Source organism: Suricata suricatta, chromosome 6, assembly GCF_006229205.1.
Source record: "Suricata suricatta isolate VVHF042 chromosome 6, meerkat_22Aug2017_6uvM2_HiC, whole genome shotgun sequence".
Lineage (NCBI taxonomy): Eukaryota > Metazoa > Chordata > Mammalia > Carnivora > Herpestidae > Suricata > Suricata suricatta.
In genome coordinates this window covers 50,809,449-50,832,902 of record NC_043705.1, presented here as the reverse complement: position 1 = coordinate 50,832,902, position 23,454 = coordinate 50,809,449, and the positions used below count along the sequence as shown (strand labels likewise).

The window sequence follows — 23,454 nt, the reverse complement described above, 5'->3', positions numbered from 1 at the left end:
TTAAAAAATTTTTAAATACATTTTTTCTCACAGAGTATTATTTATTATCCACATTTTACAATAAAAAAAAAGCTAAAGAACAAAGAACTTGCATAGTTATAGCTCTCAAACAGCTAGTAACTGTTAGAAATCTAGGCACCAGAGCCCGTGACTCCTCCAATGATAATGTTACACACAATAGCAAACCTTTTCTCCAAATTCTCACATAAATGTTGGAAGAAAAATAAACAGAAAAGATTGCTTTCAAATTATTTCTAGTAGCTAAGTACTCAAACAGGAAGGTAGGTGTCTAGCTGGCTGAGTCTGTGGAATATGTGACTCTTGAACTTGGGGGTAGGAATTTGAGCCCCACACTGGGTATTAACAGAGATAACTTAAAAATAAAATATTTAAACAAACAGACAGGAAGGGCTGTGGACCCTTTCATCAAGTCACATCATCACTCCTTTTGAACGATAGTAACATTAACATTAATGTATAACCCTCATTAATTACTGAAATGTGTCTCACTTTAGAATAAGCCTTATATATATATTCATTAACAGGTAGCAACAATTTTCATATTTATGACATGAGAATATTTAAAGACAGATGTCAATAAAGAAAACAGGCTCAGTGTATATTTGAAAAGAAATACATGTTATATTTAATCTTTTAAGATATATATATATAAACACACTTAATATTCCTTTGGGCAAACCTACTGTTTACTTATCAAGTAAAGATTAAAAATCTATAGGCCTTCAAACTACATTCAGATTTTTTATATCGCTCCACAAACATGCAGACACCAATGTATAATAGCCACCCTTTATTTGTTCAATAAACAGAAGATAGTGGCTAGTTACCACACATTACAACTAGTCAACTTACCTTCAACTGCACTAGCAGGGTCACATTCTTCAAATTCAATAAGGCCTAAAACAAAACAAAACAGATGAACAACTGTTAGTTTAAAAAAAGAAAAAATTGTTTTTTTTTTTTTAAAAAGCTGATGAAAAACAATCGGATCAAATCACACTACATCTTTTTAATCAGCCTGACATGTGTTCTAGCGATATCTGATAGTGTTAATTAAAATATCATTTTAATTAACCAAATTTTAAAAACCAAATAACCCTAACAGACAAAAATTGACACCAGCCTATTATTATGATCACAGTTAACTGAAAACCCTTTATAGAGGATACTGGAGAACTGGAAACACCACTCTGTACTTTGTGGTTTCAAGAAGCGTGCGGGATACTAGAGAAAAAACCGAACACAAGAAAAGGCAGTTGCTGAATCCTTGGTTGGGTTCATGGGAAGGACAGGGAGGCCAACACAGTAAATACTACTAGAATGTCAGCTTGGGAATTTGTCTGTCTCATAGACCACAGTCAACTGGCAAATAATAGGTCTTTAACAAATACCTGATGAACAAATAAATGCATTAATTACATTGTAGCTAAGTGGTGATCCTCTAACTGTAAAGCAGGTCAAGGAATCTGAACTTGTAGTTTGCAGGTAATGGGAAGAGTTTTCATGAGAGGTAATACATACATGCCCCTACAAAGCAGTCCTAGAAGAAAATTTAGCACTGGTATGAGGGATACTACAGAGAGAGAGGGAGAAGATAAAATAGAAATCTGCTGAAAAACATTGTAAATAGCTCCAAAATGACAGATCTGCTAAGACTAGCCTTAAATATCATATGATAGACTTCATGTAAATGGGGCAGTAAACTAGGATATACAGAAAGTAGCAAAAGCATCAATCACTGTTCTGCTAAAATGTCCCCAACACTAAGTATCAGACTAAAAATTTATTTTCCATTAAACAGTCATTTTACCCATTTTATAATACTGAAATTTATGCAAGTCTGGCATTTTTGTGAAATAACTTTTTATTAATGGTAACCGTTTCAACATGTTATTTCCAAAAATTTAAAAACCAAGCCTGGGGGCACCTGGATGACTCAGTTAAGTGTCCAACTCTTGATTTCAGCCCAGGTCATGATCTCACAGTTTGTGAGATGGAGCCCTGCACTGGGCTCTGTGCTGACAGCTCAGAGACTGCTTGGGATTTTCTCTTCCTCTCTCTCTGCCCCTCCCCGACTTTCTTTCTGTCTGTTTGTCTGTCTCTCTCTCTCTCTCAAACAGAAAAAAATAAAAATAGAGCTTGAAGAATGGAAAATAGAAGATTTTGTTACTGGTTCTTCTGAGACACTGAGGTAAATTATAACTGTGAATAAGTTCATAATCAGAGTTCTCACTGATCATATCACTATAAAAGAAAGCCACTAATTAATAAGAAATATTTCTCTACAAGAAGGAACATCTAAACATATTGCTGGGGCACCTGGGTGGATCATTCGGTTGAATGTCTGAGTCTTGAAGCCCTACTTCTGCTTCCATGCTGAGCAAAGAACCTACTTAGGACTCTCTCTTTCTCTGCCCCTGTCCCCCACTCATGTGCTCTCTCTCTCTCTAAAAACAAAACAAACAAATGGCTAAAATATCCCTCTTAACCCCAAATCTAAGATCTACTTCTTCAATTCTGGTTTCTATTCAAATAGAGTACATTAACATTTAATGATAAGTAACATAACAAAACTCATAAATGTGAGCTGATAAACAAGGACCTGATCAATTAGTGATACCTTTCTACGTATTCTTATAATGCGTGTGTGTGTGTGTGTGTGTGTGTGTGTGACTAAAAAGATACATTCACTACTTCCATCCCCAAAAGCCTTAAAATCAGAAAATGGCCCAATTAAAAATTTAAAAGACTTCAAGTCCAGTTTGCAAATCTGGAAGCTAAAAATTCATTAAATGAAAGGGTAATGAACTCATTGTTAGGCCTCTTTTAGAGGCCTACATTAACAGTTTACAGAGGGATTAGAAATGAAAGATCAAGAACGGTAAAGAATTTTAGTATATATACACCTGATAATTAGCAACTACTTGGTGTCAAAGAATAAAAAATCTCCATCTAAATTACCAACTTTATTATGTATCATTAGCTTTATAACTTCCTAATAAACCGTAAGGGACTATGACCACCTGTCAAACAAATCTGAGAGTCCCTACAGCTATACATCACATAATCTGTGCTCAGTAATAACAGAGCTATGGGCTTATTCTAGAAAGGAAAAACAAAACCTCAATGCCAAACAAACTGCAGGATTTAAAAATACAAAAATAGAGTATCTAAAAAGACTTTTACAACATCACAATAGCAAATATATATTCTTTTAAGATCTATGGATGCCTTCATATACGTGAAAACAGCAAAGGCATCCCTTAACTCTACAAAATTCCCTCAAACAGAATTCTACAGTTCTTCCTCACAAAATCTTTTTCCTATACCAGACATACCTCAATTGCTTTTCTCTTTCCCTTTTCCAAACATCCTCTTAAAACCTATTTGAACAGAAAAGTTCCAATAAAAAAACTATTCAAAATCACATTTTTGAAATAGAAGATGCCAGATCCTTTCAAATTGTAAAATATATATAAAAATTTTAAACTGAATACCTTCAGCACATAAGCTCTTCTATTAAAGACAGAAATACTAACAGTTTCTGATATAAAAAAAACTAAATATGCCCTTTAAAAAGAAACGTTAACTCATGCATGAGAAAGATTTTTCAAATGGCATATGCTCCACACGCCACTTCCCAGGGCAAAGCTTTGCGTGCCTGGCTCCGTGCCAGCTGACAGCTCAGCTGGATATCAGGGCACACTGTGACCCCTTGCCGCACATCACTTCTGAAATGCTTCACAAGTAGAAAGTTTATTCAGCATCTTCCTCAAATGCAGTCCACTGCCCATCATTCTGCTATTTAATCCTAAGACGAGTTACTTTTTTTGACAGTCCCAAAGCCAGAGTGAGAGTCAGAAAGAATAGTTTGCTGCAACTGGAATTTCAACTGTTTTAGGCTCAATTAATTCTGTTGTCAAAATAAATAACTGCTCTTAGTGCTTAGATTTTATGCTGGGCCACAAGGGCAATTTAATTTGTATAAAAGCAAATAAGACCATTTTGGCTCTATTCTCCTGATGCTCTTTTACACATTATATTAAAATGCCATCATGAGTTTAATTAAAAGCGTAAGAAATTAAAGGCAGACCTCCAATAGATCAACAATAAAGTAAAACAATTCTTACAGAGGATGCTTTCTTTAATCATCATGTAGGAATAAATTATTGCTACAAGGAAAGAGAGAGAGAGAGAGAGAGAGAGAGAGAGAAGGAAGGAAGGAAGGAAGGAAGAAAAGAAAGAAGGAAGGAAGGAAGAGAAGAGAAGGAAGGAAAGAAGAAAGAAAAGAGTCAACAATCTAAAGAATTCTAATTTGGATCAAAACTTTTAAGAAATGTTACAGGAGGAAAGACAATTTAATAGCAATATTTCATCAATGCATTTTGTGGTTAAGGTACAGTATTTAAAAACTGAAAACATTTAATAGCTCCCACTGTTTTAAAATCAATTCTCAATCTTAAACCACCAACAGGGCAAATCTAAAACTTTGTCTAGTTAAGAACTGGCCTCAAAACTGAAATAATAAGTCTGGGCCACGCAAATCAAGCCTATTTCTATATTTATCCAACTTAAAAAACAGAACACTTGGTTTAATTATAAGCCAAAATAAAAATATATGAACATGCCCAGATCCCAAAGTCTAATAAAAAGAATGGTGATAACTGGGAAGGGGGGGGTGCGTGGAGGAAATGACAGGGGAGACAGCGAGGAGGGGAAGGGGGTAATGATGTTTAACAATGGAAGTCGATGACTACATTTTCAAGCTTGCTCCTGGGCAACACGGCCACATTCCTGGTGTCTAGGATGGTGAGCCAGGCAAGCTAACATGAAAAAGAACATCAAACTCCAGTCTGTATTAATGTGCAAAGGGCATGCAGGCTCAAGTTCTGGTTTTGCCACTTACTTGCTGGCCAATTACCTTAAACTAGTTACCTTCTCTACTTGGACCTAAGTCGTATCATTTTTATAAATACACTATGGCAGAAGAAAACCTTTTGCCATACCTCTACAAATACCCATCCACACATAAACAGTTCTTTCTTTTTTAGCTTGCTGTATCATTTGAAAGTAAGTTGCAACACCAATGTTACTTCACTTCAGTAGTACTTAACTGTAATAAAGGGCTTGAAGAAAGAATTCTCTCAATCCAAGGGTTCCAAATCCCAATGCCTACGTGAATCTCCTAGTGCAATGCTTCCTGCTTAAAAATAATCTGGAGAGCTCATTAAACCACAAATTACGGGGCCCCACCTCCAGAGAGTCCTATACAGAAGGTCTAGGTTGGTGCTCAGGAATGTGCATTTCTCACAAACTCTCAGGTGACTGCAGATGGTCCTGGGATCACACTTTGAGAACTACACTCTGAAGGAACTCCTGGGTCCACTGCCAGATATTCACGAATTCTAGATGGTACTTCTCCAGTTTTACCCTACATACAAACTGCCTCGGTGTGATAAGTGAGATGATTTGTTTTCAGAAAAAACAAATAAAAGTTGTGCCGTCAGATAAACAATAGGTTTACAACCTACTAGAAACATGTACAAAGCCCCCTTGACCACAATGGTGTCCCAAACCCTAAAACACTTCACTTTCTGGTTCTTTTCCTCTCCATTTCGCAGGCTAATTTTTTGAAGGCTTTACAATCAGCATGAGCTGAAGAACTAAAGCCTCTGCATCACCTCAAGGAATGTACATTTGTTCCAATCAGACATTTTCCCTTATATGGGCATAGGTGATCTTCGGGTAAAGCTGAAACCTCTTAGTACTCACCAGTGAGGAATCAGGGGAAGAACTTGCTTGCTAGGAGATAAACTGCCTACTGTAACTGCCCATCGGACATGTACTCATGCAAGAACGTTGATTAAAGCCTAGTTTCACTGTGCTCCAAGTTTCCAATCCCGCCTCTGATTGAGTCAGTGGGATTATTTCTCACACTAGGGATCTTCTTAAAATTGCAGATTCTTAAAGAAGAGCCTGGCTGGCTCAGTAAGAAAAAGAACATGCGACTCTTGATCTCAGGGTTGTGAGTTCAAGATCCACACTGGGCGCAGAAATTACTTAAATAAGTATTTTTTAAATGCAGATTCTCAAAACTAAATAAATACATAAAAATGCAGATTCTATTTCAGTAGGCGTAGGGTAGAGTTTGAGATTCTGCATTTATAACAAGCATCTAGTGATAAAATGCTATAGATACTGAAAAATGGCTGCACATGAGACTCCAATGAGGAGTTTAAAATATAGTGGTACTGAGGACCCACCCTAGACCATGAAATCAATTTCTGGGATAGGGAACTGTCTGTACATTTTTTAAAAAGAGACAGAAATGCAGGAATGGGAAGGAAGGGGTGAGAGAATAAAAGAGAGGGAGAAAGAAAGCAAGGGGAGGGAGAAAGGGGGAGAAAGAAAGAGGGAGGGAAAGACAGGCAGGAAGGAATGGAATGAGGAAGGGGAGAAGAGAAGATAAATTAAGAGAAATGAAAAAAGAAAAGAATTTTTACTACTGATTCTTATATATATCCAAGGCTTAAGAATCAGTGATGAGGCAAAGTTAAGAACCATGCTCTTAAATGAAAAAAGCAGGTTTTTCACTATGAAATTTCAGTCACTGTAAAACTTCAAAAATGCCCAAAATTTCATCTAGTTCTCCAAACACAGAATTAAACACTGAACTATAATCTCCTACGTCCAAAATCTGCCACTACCTCCATATTTTTTTTTTTTAAGGTTTTATTTTTTAGACAGGAAGAGAGACAGCATGAAGAAGGGAGGGTCAGACAGAGACACACGCAGAATCTGAAGCAAGCTCCAGGCTCTGAGCTAGCTGTCAGCACGGAGCCCGACACGGGGCTCAAGCCCACGAACCGTTGAGACATGACCTGAGCTGAAGCCAGACACTTAACAGGTGCCTCACTACCTCCATTTTCCTAAACAGAGTCACATTTTCACTCTCAGTGATACTGATAAAACCTTAGGTGATTATACCCAGTACACTAAATCTCTTTTACCTGAGAATTTCCCCCTCCTCCCCTCCCCTACCAAGTGAAGAAGCCATGCTTACACTACGTGATCTAGTCAGAAATGACTAGATTAGAAGATTACCTGGACCAGATATCCTTCCTCCGAGAAATTTGTAAAGGGACCAAAACCTGGGTTAATTCTGAGCTGCATCTGCAATTAAAGACCAAGTAAAAATACCTAGAAATTACAGAGAATACCTAGAATTTATGTCCTGTGCCTGGAAAAGCAAAGAAACCATTGTGTAAAGAAAAAGATAAAGCAGTAAAAATAGATCGAATGAAGGAAAAATGATTCCTGGTATTCCTACAGGTTTGAGTTTCTACAGCCTGGCTATATTCCTGATTTTGGATCCTTGGGATATGTGTTTCTTTCTAATAAACTTCCTTGTAAGTTCAAAATGGTTTAAGTTAGCTTCTTTCACATACTGCACAAAGGGCTAAAACTCTGCTCTTGTTATTATGCACATGTAAAAACTGTAATCAGCTTACTTTACTTTTTTACTTCTATTCTGTTGCCTGTGTTTATACATTTAACATTTTTAATGGCTACTTCAAATTAATGAAGTAAGCTTTCCTTAAGCAAAGCATGCTGAAAACAGTTTAATCTTTACTTCACAATTTAGGATTACTATTATGACAATCAGTTACTATGCTGTGATAGGACTGCAGATGTAGTTGGTGCAGGGTGTCAGAATAAACTTTTTCTGAACCAAATAAGGGCAAAATCCACTTTTGAAGAAAGATTATATACTATTGTGAGGCACACGATTCTCATGAACTACGACATACCTGCTACTATACTACACAGGAAGTATATTTCCTAACAATTCTGTAAAGAGTAAAGCAACAAATATTTTAGACTTTGTGGGGCATAAGATCTGTCACAACTACTGACCACTGCTCCTGTGGTACAAAAGGTACCACAGACAATAAGTAAGTAAAGTAAAGTAAGTAAGTAAACAAGACTGTTCAAAACAATTTGTATCAACAATGACATCTGAATTTTTTAATCTTTGTGTATCATAAAAACACTCCTTTTCTTTTGATTTTTCCCCCCATCATGAAAAAATATAACCAGGGGGGCCTGGGTGGCTTAGTCAGTTACGCAACTGACTTCACTAAAGTCATAATTTGTTTGTGGGTTCAAGCCCAACATCAGGCTCTGTGGTAACCGCTCAGCCTGCTTTGGATTCTCCTCTCTCTCTGTCCCTTCCCGTACTCGTGCTCTGTCTCCCTCAAATTTAAACAAACATAAATTAATTAAAATTGTAAACCCAGTCTTTGCTTGGAGGCCTCTACAAGCTGCTGTCACCCAACTTAAAAATAAGCCCTAAAAAATATAGAAGAGAATCATTATCAGGTTCCACATACATCCCATAGGGCAGAGCTTTATGTCACTGCACTGAGTGACTAGGACTTTGCAACATGTAAAGCTGTACTTCTTCACATACAACCTTTTCTATGTTACTTTTTTGGAAAGCTCTCTTAGTTTTACTATTTGTGCTAATCTACATTATTCTCTTTCTTAATCATCATCCTCAAAGAGGATTCCTCTTGGTCATTCCCTTTTGCTATCAAATAGAAAAACCAAGAAATCACAGCTGCTGTGGTTTATGGTTCTATGTCTCCTCTTGGCTTTTTAAATTTTGCTTTCCACACCAGGGTTTCTTCTCTTATTTAAGAAAAAAAACTTTGGTAGGGAGGAGTGTTAGGAAGCTCTATTTGTACATTTGACATTATTCCAAATTCTTGAGAGCTCCAGAAAGATGATTTTAGATTTTTCTAAATTATTTGTTTTACCCTAAATTTGTTTATTATTATAAAATAAACATAATGTAGAAGCTAAAGTTTTTCAAATATCCAATCAATTTTACTTAGGCAGTATGACCACAGTATTCTTAGTTTTCCTTTTTCCTTTGTGGCTGATTTTTTTTTTCGTGTATATCTTCCTCAAGGTTTTCATATTTTTATCTTTAAACACAGTATAATCCCTGGAAGTCCTCAAATGAAAGCTATAAACCTAAATTATCACATAATGAAAATACAGATAAGTTTTTCAAAAAAGTCTTTTATTTAAACATATTATATACTGGCCTACCAACTTTTTAGGTTGTTTGTTCTTTTGTTTCTTATAAAAGAAACTTGCTTAACTTCTATGAATTATAAAAAGTGTATAGCAAAATCAGCAGGATGACTGTAAAACAGGAAACTCCAAAAATATGGTTATAATCTCTTTTCGTAATTAAAATACATGAGAATGGACAGGAATACCAGGATGTTATTAGAACACAGAAAGATATTCACAATTAGAAAACACCTGTTTTTTCATAACCCTTTCAGACCACAGGTGCTTTGATATTCAAAGCATCTGCTCACACTGACTCCCAATTCCAGAAGAGCCAGGCAGTATTACAACGATACAATGATACTACAAAGTAACAATAAAAGCAGTATGGAGGTTCCTCAAAATCTTAAAAATACTACATGACCAGCAATTCCACTTCTGGATATTTATCGGAAGAAAACAAAATCACTATCTCAAAAAGGTATCTACATGCCCGTGTTTACGACAGCCTTATTTACAATAACCACCATGGGGTAACCACCTAAGAGTCCACTGATGAATGACTAGATAAAGCAAATTATTGTAAATATACAATGGAATATTATTCAGCCATTAAAAGAAAGAAAGAAACCTTGCCATCTGCAACAACACGAATGGACCTTGCAGACACGCTAAATGAAATAAGAAAAAGACAAATACTATATGAGCTCACTTACATGTGGAATTTAAAGAAAACCCCAACTCGTAGAAACAAAAAGCAGATTAGTGGTTACCAGAGGTAGGGGTTGGGGGGTGAAGGGAAGGTGAACTGGTTACAGATGGTCAAAAGGTACAAACTTCTACTTATAAGGTAAGTAAGTCCTGGAGATGTACTACTATAGTTAACAACAATACAGTGTATATATGAAAGCTGCTAAGAAAGAGTTCTTAAAAGTTCTCAACACAAGAGATGGAAGCTAACTAAACTTATTTTGGTAATTGTTTCTCATATACATGTACCAAATTATTACTATAATTATTACTATACCAAATAATACTATATGTCAATAATATCTTAATTTAGAAAAAAAAAGTAATGACAAAAAAGCCACTTCATATAATAAGTAGTTTATAAAATAGTTTCAATGAATAGGGAAAAAAGTTGTAATGCTCTCAATGTTGATTTACATAGGAGAGCTAGACACAAACTTAGAGGCTGTATCTTTGAACAGATAACTGACTAAAGAGAAAAAGGTCATTTTTCAGCACAAGAATAATAGGTTAAATTTTAAACATACAAAATTGTTACAAAACTGGGCCTCTAGTTTTCTTTTTAAAATATGTATCCCAGAGAACTAAAACTAGTTTAAGAAGGAATTCTTCCACCAGAGGGGGCCCTTACAAAACAGGAGAAATAAAATGTTAACAGCAACCAGCAATATATACAATTGAAGGTTAGAATATATCTCACAAAAGTCTATGAATTCCAAAATAACTGAAATTTTTACTGAAATCATAACAGATTCACATACAGTTGTAAAAAAACTGAGGGAGACTCCTTATAAACTTTGCCCAATTTCCTACAACAATAACATTTTGCAAAACTACAATATGTCACAAACAGGGATACCAATAATAATAAATCTACCTATCTTGTTTAGTGTTCTAAGGCACTATTAACCAGACAACACACCCTTGCTTTTATCTAACAATACTTCTAAATGCTGCCTATATAAAAACTGTATTTGTTCACCAATTGTTTTCACCTCTCTTAGATCTTCCCTTCTAATTTAATCTCTTTATAAGGGATTTTAGAGTTTCATACTTTTCTATAGTTCTATGTCTCAACATCCTCATTTCTCTTTATATTTGTAAACTTGCTCACTTCTATTCTAATTTCTCCAAAGTATGGGCCCTGGGGTCAAGAATTCTGGCATTTTAATATCTGCTCTGTCATGTACTAGCTTAGGCAAATCATTTAACCTCTCAACATTTTCCTCATCTTTAAAACAAGAATAATATAGTACCTATTTCAACAGTTGCTAAAGGTCAAAAGTTTGCTTGCAAAGTGGTTGGCTCAGTACATGGTAGAGAGTAAGTCTCACTACATTTTAACCATAATTATTTACTATATTCCTCACTAAGACTTTTCTAATAGCAAATCCATCCACTGCAACCACCTTAATTAACATCCTTACTTTACTACTATATGTCCATCTGTTCATTCACTCAATAAAAATGTACTATTTACACATAAACAAAATAAACAGATGAATCAAATACAGAGCTTTTCTTCACATCTGCACAATTATTAAAATTTAAGGTAGACAGAAATGATGCCCAAAAAAGGAGGGAAAAAAAAGTACAGTTAAAGTTCTACGGCATTTTGGATAGAAGTAGTAGATGACCTGGGTCTTCAAGAGATAATTCGCTTGACGAATACATGGAAAGACCTGGGGCAGGAAAGAAGTGGGGTGTAGCATCTCCTAGAACAAGGACAACTAGAGTACCACGTGGAAAGGGGGCAGTTCTAGCTGGTACAGTGGAGGACAGTGAAGGAAAGAAAGACTAAAGACTAGTCAGGGACAGATCCTGAAAAGCTCTGGGAATCCAAATCCAGAATCTAAATTTCATTCTGTCTATAATGAAAAGTCAAAGACTTATGAGTAGTACAGTTATAATTTCATAATTGTATAGTCAAAATATGAATGTGTAGCATGTTGATTCCATGTAAAATGGATTAGAGCACAAATGCCTACTGTGCCAGCATTTAGAAATATGCTGCTGCAATTGATCAAGTAGGTAGAGAAAGCATGAAAAGAAGATATGAAGGGAAAAATACTAACATAAGTGGACCAATGATTTCAAAGTTAATAAAATGTGAAGAGAAAAAGTGAAGATGATTTAGGTTATAAGCATTAGTTCTGATAAACGCACAAAAGAAAACCAGCCCCTAGACTTCCCTACAAATCAACTTGTCCATTTTTCTGAATTCCAAACCATGTTTTCTTTACTAGATTGAATTATTTTTACCTGTAGGGTGAAAGAAATATCTTACAAGAACATGGCATAGTAATAAACAAAATCAACTAATAAACAAATCAAACTAATAAACAAAATCAAGAAATCAGGAAGACTCTATGCTGAGCAGGGCAAGAGAATGGGCTACTTACTACAATTGATATATCATAATATGCTTATTAAAAATAAGATTCAGGATACTATAATTATTCATTCATAAGACAGAAACCAGGATTCCTGTATTCATTTATTCAGTGATATATCCTCAATGTCTAAAACATTGTCTGAAATACTTTTAGCAGCAACAAATATATTTGTTTTATATGTATGTCAATAAAAAAATTTTTAACGTTATTAAATTTTACACAATGTTTTCTGTTGGCCTCAATGCTCTGAGGGCTCAATTTCCTCTATTCTTCCTCTAAGATAGCCTTCTGTTCACAGAGAATACAGACAATGATATTATAATAGCACTGTATGGCAACTGATGGTAGCTACGCTTGTGGTGAGCATAGCAAAACCCATAGAGAAGGTGAATCACCAAGTTACATGCCTGAAACTAACATTATGTGTCAATGACCATGATAAGCAGAAAAATTTTTTAAATAAAAAATAAAAATAAGCTGTTATTAACTCTTTGAAAAATGTAAGTAAACTGCAGCATATTAACTTAACAAAGGTTATAATAACCACTTTAATGTTAAATTATTAACCATCAAAGGCCAGAATAAAAATATTTAATATATCATCAGATACAAAAAAAATGATATCTAATATTTTACACATATCTTTTAGATATCTCCCAAGCTCCATTTTGCAGCCTGGAAATTCAAAAGCAAATATATTTGTTCCTGCATGGGAAATCTGAATACATTTCCTTACAGTGTTTTATCATCTTACCAGGTCTTTCCTTCCCAGTGCCTTTTGACTCAGCAAATTTCTGTATCAAGCTTTCAACTGTAGTGTTAGCCATGTTATTTATAAATTCTTCATGGACCTATTAAAATGAAATAAATAGATTTTTCTCTTTCCATTAAAAATTCTTACCATGTTTCAGAAAAAACTCCCACAAAGCAACTAATATTCATTATACCAAAATGTGGTGTTTTTTTGACCCAAAGCCATTGAGAACTTTCATTTACCTAACACGCTCTTTTACCTCACAGTGTTAGTAAAGCTGAGGATACCAACCACTGTTACATGAACCCCTAAATTATAGCCTCACAGCCTTAGAAGTCCTGGGAATTTCCTGTTCTCATCTTTGAATGTTTTAGACACATAATTCTTAAGATAAATTAATAATAATTTTTAGATTTTTAATAAAAAATAAAAAATAACTGACCTCATCTTTCTCTATTTCAATACACTCCAAACTATCATCATTAAACTGCTTTATTTTTGGAAAATTTCTTTCTTTTTTTATTTTCTTAAAGATTTTCTTAAGTAGTCTCTACACCCAATGTGGGCCTTGAAATCACAACCATGAGATCAAGAACCACATGCTTGACCAACTAAGACAGCCAGGCCCTCCTATTTTTAGAAAATTTCTAAGCAAAAGTTCTATAATTTACTACTGCTCTAAATTATAAAACAGTAAAACTTAAAAAAATATTCAAAAACTGATTTAACTTCAGAGTTTTAATCTAAAAAGACTGAACTATAATTAATCTTTTTAAATGTTTATATACTTTTGAAAGAGAGACTGTGAGTGGGGGAGGGGCAGAGAGAGAAGGCGACAGGATCCTAAGCAGGCTTTGTGGGAGCCTGATGCAGGGCTCAAATTCATGCATGAGATCATGACATGAGCTGAAGTGGGACATCAACCGACTGAGCCGCCCAGGTGCCCCAGAGCTAATTTTAACAATTAATTTGAATTATCATCCTTGACAGCCAATCAAAAATCCAGTTTGTTTTATATTTAACACATGTAACTACATATTCTTTATCTGAAATAATCCAATATCATATTGAGTTTTGGGTTTTTTAAAGAGCCATAAATGAACATAAAATTTTCATGAATCAATTCAACAAAAGGAAAAACTTACCTGGCCTATTTGCAAATGAATTTCCTTTATAGCATTTGACAAGGATTCTATAATTTCCTTTATGTGAATGACATGAGCTTCTTCAATATCTTGAAATTTCTGGGTAACAAATATGAAAAGTTATATATATATAAAAGAAATACACTCTCTCTCTCTGAAGTTAAAAGATTTTTTATATACTTAATTTTTTTAGGTACTCTCTACACCCAATGTGGGGCTTGAATGAACTCATTACCCTGAAACCCCAAGATTAAGAGTCACATGCTTTACCAACTGAGCCTGAAATCAAAACACCTTTTAAGTCATCTTAATCCAGCTAAACAAATTCAGTGAGTTACCATTACTATGCAATGTTTAAAAATACTTCTAGATAAATGGGTCTAGTAAACATAACAGAATGTTTAACTTTTTATTACGTTAATTTTTTGTTATGCCATTTCTCAGGCACATATGAACTTGATTTTGAAGATACCACAAATTAAAATATTTAATCATGGTCAGAGAGTTAGCATGATGAAACATGAGAAGTGTCACAACAGCCAAGCCAAGGCAGAAGTGTTTCAAACCAAAGAGTAATTAATTGACAGAGAAAAAACTACCATTTACTTCTGAAGACTTTACAATCTAACCCAAAGATGGAGTATACATAGAGAGTATGTTTCTAACCCTTGAAATGTTAACAGGCGGCCTTCAAAAGAAGTGATCTGTGGTCAAAGAAATGTGGGAAAGCCTGTATACTCAACCTCAGCAGTCCTCAACTGAAGGTGGGATATATCCAATCACCCATTTAAAAATGTTCTTAAACTACAGAACACATAGGTTCTCTACAACTACCCAGGGAATGGAAGTGGAAAAAGATGAAAATGTTGCTTGGAAAATTTTTCCACGTCATTTTGATTATTTACTCCCCAGGAAGAAAACCACTGCTAGACTTGGCTTCCAATACACAGATTAAAAACCCTAAGAAATACTGAAATAGAACATGTTTTCATTTAGCTTAACCCAGTATTTTCTAAATTTCTTTGACCACACAATCATTTTTGTTTTTCTTCTTCTCTTAATATCTATTAATACCTCAAAGAACAATAATAATCCTCAAAACAGGATTTGGGAAATGCTGAACTAGCTTTTTTCAAACAAAATATATTTGCCATGTCTACTGCACAAACCTGATTACCCATGTTCTTTTTGGGGGGGGGGGTGAGGGGGTTATTTATTTATTTATTTATTTAGCCAAATTAAATCAGTTCTAAGAAATAGGCCTAAATGCCCTGTCATTTTTCTCTGGTTAGTTTAGCAAATTAAATTCCTTTACCCTATATTTAATATACAATTTTCTTCAGCAGTGAGTTATAAGACCAGAAAATCACCAAGCCAAATGATCGTACATATAAAGGGTCTGAACTTTTCTTAAAAAATCAGAAATGGCAACATTATAGTTTGGGCAGTAATGCAACCAAAGTTGGCAAACTTACATCAATTTTATTCACGAAAAAATGGCAGAGTAAAATGCCTTATCTTGACTAATGCTGACCGAATCAATGAGAATATAAATATTTCAAAATTCTGAGTTGCTCTCTCAGGAACTGAGGAATACTCAGCAAAAGCATGATTCTTGTTTATGTTCATATTCTAAGAATTCGGCCTCAGCTTAGATTTCTGCAATTTAATGAACCAGAAATTTTCTCGTAAGAGAGACCCAAATTCAGAAAAGCTGGGTCAAACATCCACAAGTTTCATATGCATTATCTCTAAATCCAAGAAAAGTGTGCCACTTTCTCATTCTTTCAAAAACAGCTACACCAAATAAGACATGTTTTTGATTATTTAAAAATATCTTGAAGTCATACAGAAACTCAAAAGTGTGATTCAGATACAATTTAAAAATTGTGCTGGGTTTTTTTTTTTAGGGGGTGCAGGATGTACTAAATATCACAATTCCTCAGATTTGTAAACTCAGAGTAACTCAGCAATGGGACTCCTTTTTAGAAGGAAATGTAAACCCTACTAGAGCCTGGTCCCCTTGCCTATCTCTTTAACCTCATTTCTTACCACTATCTCTCTTCACTGCTTTCATACCTCTGGGTCTTATACCCCCGAGTCCCTAGTGCTTGGAACACTCATGCCCTAGAATGCATCCCTTTACTCATGCTTCAAGTCTCAAGTTTTAAATCTCACTTCTCCAAAAAGCCTTTCCTAACTCCCAAATGCAAATTAGGTTGCTCCTATTATTCTAGCTCATAGAATCCTTCTTTTCCTTGTAACAGGTATAATCGTTCATAACTATATTTAACCATGTATTTAATGTTTGCCTCCCTCCTCTATATAGTACACTCCACCTAGAGCAGGGAGTTGTTTGTCTCGTTTACATATATAATGTATATACCCAGCAATTAGCACAGTGCCTACAATATTGTAAGACAGAGGCACATATGCCTGCACACAAGCATGAAAGCCTTTTGATTTCTGAGATGTGCATCAATCATCACTCTAAGCAGGAAGACTCCCTAGAATCCAAAAAAGCAGATTAATATAAAGTCCTTCTTCACACTTACTAAATGCCTACCAAGTATTGCGAACTATTTTAAATGCTGAGGAAATAATAAATCAATCCCTATTACTGCAGAACTTAGCCTTTAGTGGTGGAAGTTGAATAAAAAAACATGGGTAAAAGAACTAGTGTGCTTCACAACATTCAAATATGAACACTAAAAATAATGTTCTATGAAGAGGTTTCTTGGGGCATCCTGGTGGCTCAGTCAATTAAGCATCTGACTTTTGGGTTTTGTTTCAGGTCACGGTATTTGATTTCGGCTCAGTTTCATGGGTTTGAGCCCCAGATCTGGTTCTATGCTGACAGCATGAAGTCTGCTTGGGATTCTGTCTCCTTCTCACTCTGACCCTCCCCTGCTTGCTCGCTCACTCTCAAAATAAATAAAACAAAACAAACAAACAAACAAAAAAAACTACATTTTAAAAAAGAAAAAGAGGTTCCTTCACCAGCCTCAGTATCAGAGTGCAAAAGATGCACAATAGCTACCACCAGACCATGACGAATAAGAACATGACAAATAAACCCTGGCCATTGTGGCTTTGTCACCTCAGCACACCCAGCCTGTCCTGACAAAGTGCTAAGGAGCAAAACACGAAGAGTACAACAGAGTGGGGGTAGAAGTTTTAGGTATGATTCATAAAAGGCACCCATCTTAAACCTAGGCCTTTAATTAAGGTTCTAAGACATCCAATAGGGTAAAAATTATCCCAAGTTCATGGGAGATAGACTCTATTTTTTATTGTCTGTCTTCCCCAACTAAAATGGAAGTTCTATGAAAGCAGGAATTCTTGATTCTTTTGTTAACGGCTATAAGCAGTGAATCATTTCCAGTTCTCTTAAGCAGAAGTCAATTTTAAAATCCATACATAAGGCTAACAATCAGCACTGTCTTCATCATCTACCAATGTCCTCACTTTCCCCAATTCTCTGTAAACAGCCTTTTCTGCTGTATCTGAATAACCCCTTATGATGTCATAATTATTGTATTTTGGTCCTTGATCTCCAAAACAAGATGTATCTTTAAAACAGCATTAAAAAAATAAAAAAATCATATAGACTGTATATTTTAACATTTCTAATACTATAAAATTATATGGCACAAAAATATTATTTATATCAGTAAAACAAATATCCTGTTTTAGATTTAAAGCTTATAAATACCAACCTGAGCTGTTTCTGTCATTTTCTGTTCAAAATCAGCTTTTGCTAATGCATATTTTTCCACGTAAAGTTTATAGGTATCTGTAGCTTTCTTAGATTTAACCGCTGCCTGTAATAAAACAAAAACATTTTGAACTATACAATGACATATTTTCTTTCCTGATAAAAATTCATATGAAATAACTATTTAAATGCATTTTAAGGGGTGAGGCCTATGGTGAGTTCAACAGGACATAAACTAACTTTATTACCTTTTTTCAAGTCCTTATTAGTAATATTTTTGTTCTAGTCACAGAATAACAGAGAAATTAAACACTGATTCTCCTTTCTGATGGAATGTGCTTTGAAAAGTTAAAATACTCTCATTTTATAACAGGGTAAGATCATATAACCACATTCTAATGGTATGTGTTACTAAGAATTCAATGAACAAAAATGTGACAATACCATCAGAATATGCTTGACACTCTGCCACAACTGTGAGTCTTCTTTCCTCCCACAATACACACATATTCCATTTAATGTCTGATTAATAGCCACAAAGGTAGCTCAAAAGTTGAGAAAATCAGTTTTCCTTTTCAATTTCTATTATGCTCCAACAAATCTATAAATTTGTTTTTAATCATTTCCCTTTTTTTCAAGACTTCATAAAAGTAGTGGAACCTATTTTTACCTAGAAATCTGTAGAAAGCAACAAAGCCACAGAAGTAAAGATAAATTCTGTGGAAGACAGACATTCAGGAAAAAGAAAGATTATGTGTAACTTGTGGGTGGAGCAGACAAATGGCTATCAAGAAACAACCATTCTCAAAGGACTGATCACTTTGGACATGGGAAGTTTGGGGTGTGAGGAGTGTTGATAAAAATAAGAGTTCAAAGAAGATCAAAAAAAAAAGATGATAAGGATTTCAAGATACAAATATCTGATGAATTTTCTTGACAAATAAGATGGTCTGCTAAGAGGAGGAACTGGGGCACCTGGGTGGCTGAGTCTCTTGAGCATCTGACTCTTGATTTCGGCTCAGGTCGTGATCACAGGGTCATGGGATCAAGCCCTGCATCGGGCTCTGCACTGAGCATGGAGCCTGCTTAAGACTCTTTCTCTCCCACTGCCCTTCTCCCCCATTGGCACACTCTTATCCCTTTAAAATTTTTTAATTTTTTTTCAAAAAGAAATAAAGAGTATTTGGAAAGAGTAGGGTAGGGCTGAGAGCTTCAGGAGAATGAAAAAAAATTCAAACCAGGGTTGTGGAAGATATAACAGCTAACAACTAGATGAGTCGAAGTACCACTAAGAGCCCCTGAAAGCTGAGTGAAGCTGGAAAACATGGAATTTGTGTAAAGCTAATCAGAATCAATATGAAATTATCTCCAACTGTGTTCAAGAATAAGAATTAGAAACAGAAATTTGGGTTTACCTGGAGGTTTGGGATTGGCAAGAGATGTAGACAGTCCTATTTCTACAAAGGGCCCACTGTTTGCTCCTTAAACTATAATTATATATGTTATATTAACCAGAGATGCTCCATGCTCTCCTCCATTCTCATATAAATAATACAGGATGCTACTTTATCTTGTAGCATATAGAAAAGTGGTTTTGGAGCCAGAAGATTCTATCTTAGAGCTTTATATAGTTCTCTCATTCCTAAAATGAAAGAATACCATCTATTTTTTAAAGCTTTGGCAATGATGACATGGAACTGATACAAAATGACTCGGACGGGGTCTGGCATATAGTTAATCTACAAAATAAATAGTATTTGCTATTATTATAGTTTCTCAAAGTAATACCAGAAGGAAGATACATCACTGTATTTTGTGGTTATTATATCTAACAGCTGTATTTAGTTCTCCATCCCTAGAGTAAGTGGTTAAAATCTATAATGATTTTCTAGTTTGCTCTATGGATTTTGTTATGTTTTTTTGTTTTCTGGGTTTTTGTTTTTTTGTGTGTGTGGGTTGTTTTTTTTTTTTTTTTTTTTTTATCCTTTTCCTACTGTCTCGGGCCATCTGACATGGTTTATACTATGGTTAGTGTAGTTCCTCTAATATCCTGGCCTTATTTAAACACATAACAATTAGACGGGATAGATATTTAAAATTTACTAAGCATATTCACAGGAAGCCCAGATTTAAGAAAATATTTTAATGTTGTGATTATCTGGGTTTCCTTTGGGTCTTTTAAATACCTATAGACTTCAGTCTCTTCTTCCAGCTACCTAAAGTTTCAGTCTGTGCAAGAATGATCAGCAACTTACAGTCTGTGGAGTGATTTTCAATGACAGAGCCTAGCAAAATAATGTAGTTTCAGGGCAGCCCCTTCTTCTTTGCTTATTCTAACAATTTATGTGCTTACTACAGAGAAACTCCGAGTTGTGATCAGTCGTGGAGATATTTGCAATTTGAAAAAACTTCATAAAAATGGAAAATTACCCCAAAACATGACTATACTGGTTGTGTCTTTAGTTTTAAAAGTAATTTATTTTGTGAGATCTTCCTGTTTTCTTTTTTATAGGTTCTGTACAAAATAGGACACTCTCCCCTTTCTAAATTTACCATTAAAAGAGGTTAAAACCATTAACCTCTTGCTCTGCACTATTCAATATGTTTTGGCTCTCCCAAAAGAAGGAAGTTTCTTGAATATAGAAGGGAAGAATATATATTTTAGCCTTCAATAAACTTCATCATATCTAGCATAATGACAAGCACATGGTAGGAACTAAAACATTTACTTATTATTGCACAGAAATTATCACTTTATAATCCAACAATCAGAAAAATATTTGAGGGGGCCTGGGTGGCTCAATTGGTTAAGCGTCTGACTTTCGCTCAGTTCATGAACTTGCAGTTCCTGAATTCAAGCCCTGCATTGGGCTCCCTCCTCTCAATGCAGAGCTCACTTTAGATCCTCCATTCCCATCTCTCTCTCTGCCCTTCCCCTGAATGCACACACATGCAGTCTCTCTCAAAAATAAATGAACATTAAAAATACATGTATATTTGAATAAGCCACTTAAAACGGAAAGAATCTAATTTTAGCTTGTATTTAAAATAAAATAAACTTAATTTTATTGAATTAAGAACAGGAAAAATTCAAATAATATTTTGCTATAATCATTATTTTTCCAAGTAAACATATATGCTGTGTTGCAAACAATACAATGATAGTGTCTCACACACAAGGAATTTATAATTTAATAGGAATAAAAGATCACTGTATGAAGGACCATTACTCCTTATCATATATTTCTACAATGTAAACAAAGCAATTATTTCATATTATTCATTACACTTAAAGTTAAGGACTTTAAGAAATGGAAAGAAATTCCTGAAGCATCATCTTCTCTTCCTAAACTCAGACTCCAGAATTCAAACTAGTTGTGGTACTCAAATTTTACTGAGTCAATAGGGTTTGAAGTAATTAATTTTAAAAGTTTAAATCATCATACTTAACTTTCTTTTTTCCTCTCAGGATATACTCACTGTAAATCTTGGTCTAGCTATTCAACTCTTCATACAAACTTCTTTGTCCAATATTTCTAACCATAGAATTATTATCTTCATCTCAAAAGTTCAGAGCAGGATCTAACTCAGAATGTTAAAAAATAAGTCTTTTGGAGCCTACTTTCTGATACCAGGAAGCTGTATAAAATTTCACTACTCTTATTTGGAGGCATGAAGGAAGAAAGAAGATAGCCTTTAAAGTTCTTTCTTTTACATCAGCCCTCACTCTTCAAAGGTAAAAATAATATACCAGAATCTTAAGGATATTATATACCAACTTAAAGTACTATCCTGGAAAACTAGCAAAAGCAGCACTTAATTATAAAGGAATAAAATGAAAAAAAAAAAAAAAAAACCTGCTGACTCACAAAGTGTTTTAATGGCAATAACAAATTTAAAGAAAAATAATGTATTATATAAAAATATGTAGAATTTATAATTTAAGAATTAGAATTTAAAATTTAATTGTACTGGGACCACCTTATTTCTTTAAAAATTTTTAATGTTTATTCATTTTGAGAGAGACAGAGAGACAGAGTATGAGCAGGAGAGGGGCAGACAGAGAGGGAGACACAAAATCTAAAACAAACTCCAGGCTCTGATCTGTCACCACAGAGCCCACGCAGGGCTCAGACCCAGAAGCTGTGAGATCGAGACCTGAGTAAGCCCAAGTCAACACCTAACGACTGAGCCACCCAGATGCCCCTTTACTTTTTTTTTAAGCAAGAAAGAATAATCATAGGAAACAACTACACAGTTAAGTCAAAACAAATTTCTAAATAATACATAAACTTAGAAATGCTGTAAATTCTAGGGTAGAATTATAAAAACTGAATACCCTAGTAGTAATGAACTTGACCACTTTCATAAAGTCATTATTAAAAAGGAAAGCATTTGTTCTTAAATGAGGAAATTATGCCTATATAAAACAGTTACAGGGGCGCCTGGGTGGCTCAGTTGGTTAAGCATCTGACTTCGGCTCTGGTCATGACCTCATGGTTTGTGGGTTTGAGCCCCGCACCAGGTTCTGCGCCGACAGCTCAGAGCCTGGAACCTGTTTCAGATTCTGTGTCCGCCTCTCTGTCTGCCCCTCTCCCACTCATGCTCTGTCTCTCTCTGTCTCAAAAATAAACTATAAAAAAAAAAATTTTTTTTTAAAAAGCTACACTTCTCACAAATAGAAGATTGGCTTTAACATATTACCTATTGATAATAAAACAAATCCACATTGTACTAATTTCCTTAGCATTATGTATAAATTTACTGAAATACTACAAGAAATATTCATTAAAGTGCCTATCATTTTTAAAAGAAATTTTTTTATTTATTTTTGAGAGAGAGAGAGAGAGAGACCAAGCATGAAAAGGGGAGGGGCAGAGAGAAAGACAAACAATGCAAAGCAGGCTCCAGGCTCTGAGCTGTCAGCAAAGAACCTCATGTGGGGCTCGAACTCACAAACGGAGATCGTGACCTGAGCCAAAGTCAGACACTTAACCAACTAAGCCACCCACGTGCCCCTAAGTGCCTATAATTTTTATAGTAAAATCCTAAGAAGCAAATATATACATATGAATTAAGTAGTTACAATCCATAAATGAGTGCCTTCTAAATAGTGTTTTATAAAAAATTAAGAGCTTTTACGTGAAAATCAGAAGTATACTATACCATAATAGCCACAGTATTTGTTTACAAATTTATTAAAGGAAAATGGTTCAAAGATTTATGTTTTAAAAAATCTATATTCATGTTTATAAAAAGCTTCTTGTTATAAGACAAAATTAATGATCTACATAGGCTTGGATTTGAACATATGTATATATCAGACACTCACTAACACATTTAAGTACTACAAGTAAAGATATACCTCTGAGCAAAACAATTAGAAAAAAGCATCCCTTCCTCTATGTGTCTATGCCACAAGGCAAGTGAAAAGGCAAGTGAAAAGATTCAGACAATCATTTCTTTAAGCATAATCTCTAGTTACTATACATTTTTCAAGGGGTCACTACACACTAGGTACTATGTTAAACCTACTGGTTTCATTTAAAAAAAAAAAAAAAAAAGGAAAGAGCAGTATTTAGC

General features: G+C 34.7%; 1 protein-coding gene across 1 annotated transcript in view; it reads right to left on the bottom strand.

Annotated features, from left to right (window-relative positions):
* Positions 1–23,454, bottom strand: part of FCHO2 (FCH domain only 2) — a 122,862-nt gene that overhangs the window by 50,538 nt on the left and 48,870 nt on the right. Inside the window, exons 6-9 of the mRNA XM_029942424.1 lie at positions 17,873–17,977; positions 14,154–14,252; positions 13,009–13,105; positions 874–918 (exon numbers count right to left, since the gene is read on the bottom strand). Coding sequence (XP_029798284.1) covers positions 874–918; positions 13,009–13,105; positions 14,154–14,252; positions 17,873–17,977 — 346 coding nt within the window. The remainder of the gene's footprint in view (positions 1–873; positions 919–13,008; positions 13,106–14,153; positions 14,253–17,872; positions 17,978–23,454) is intronic.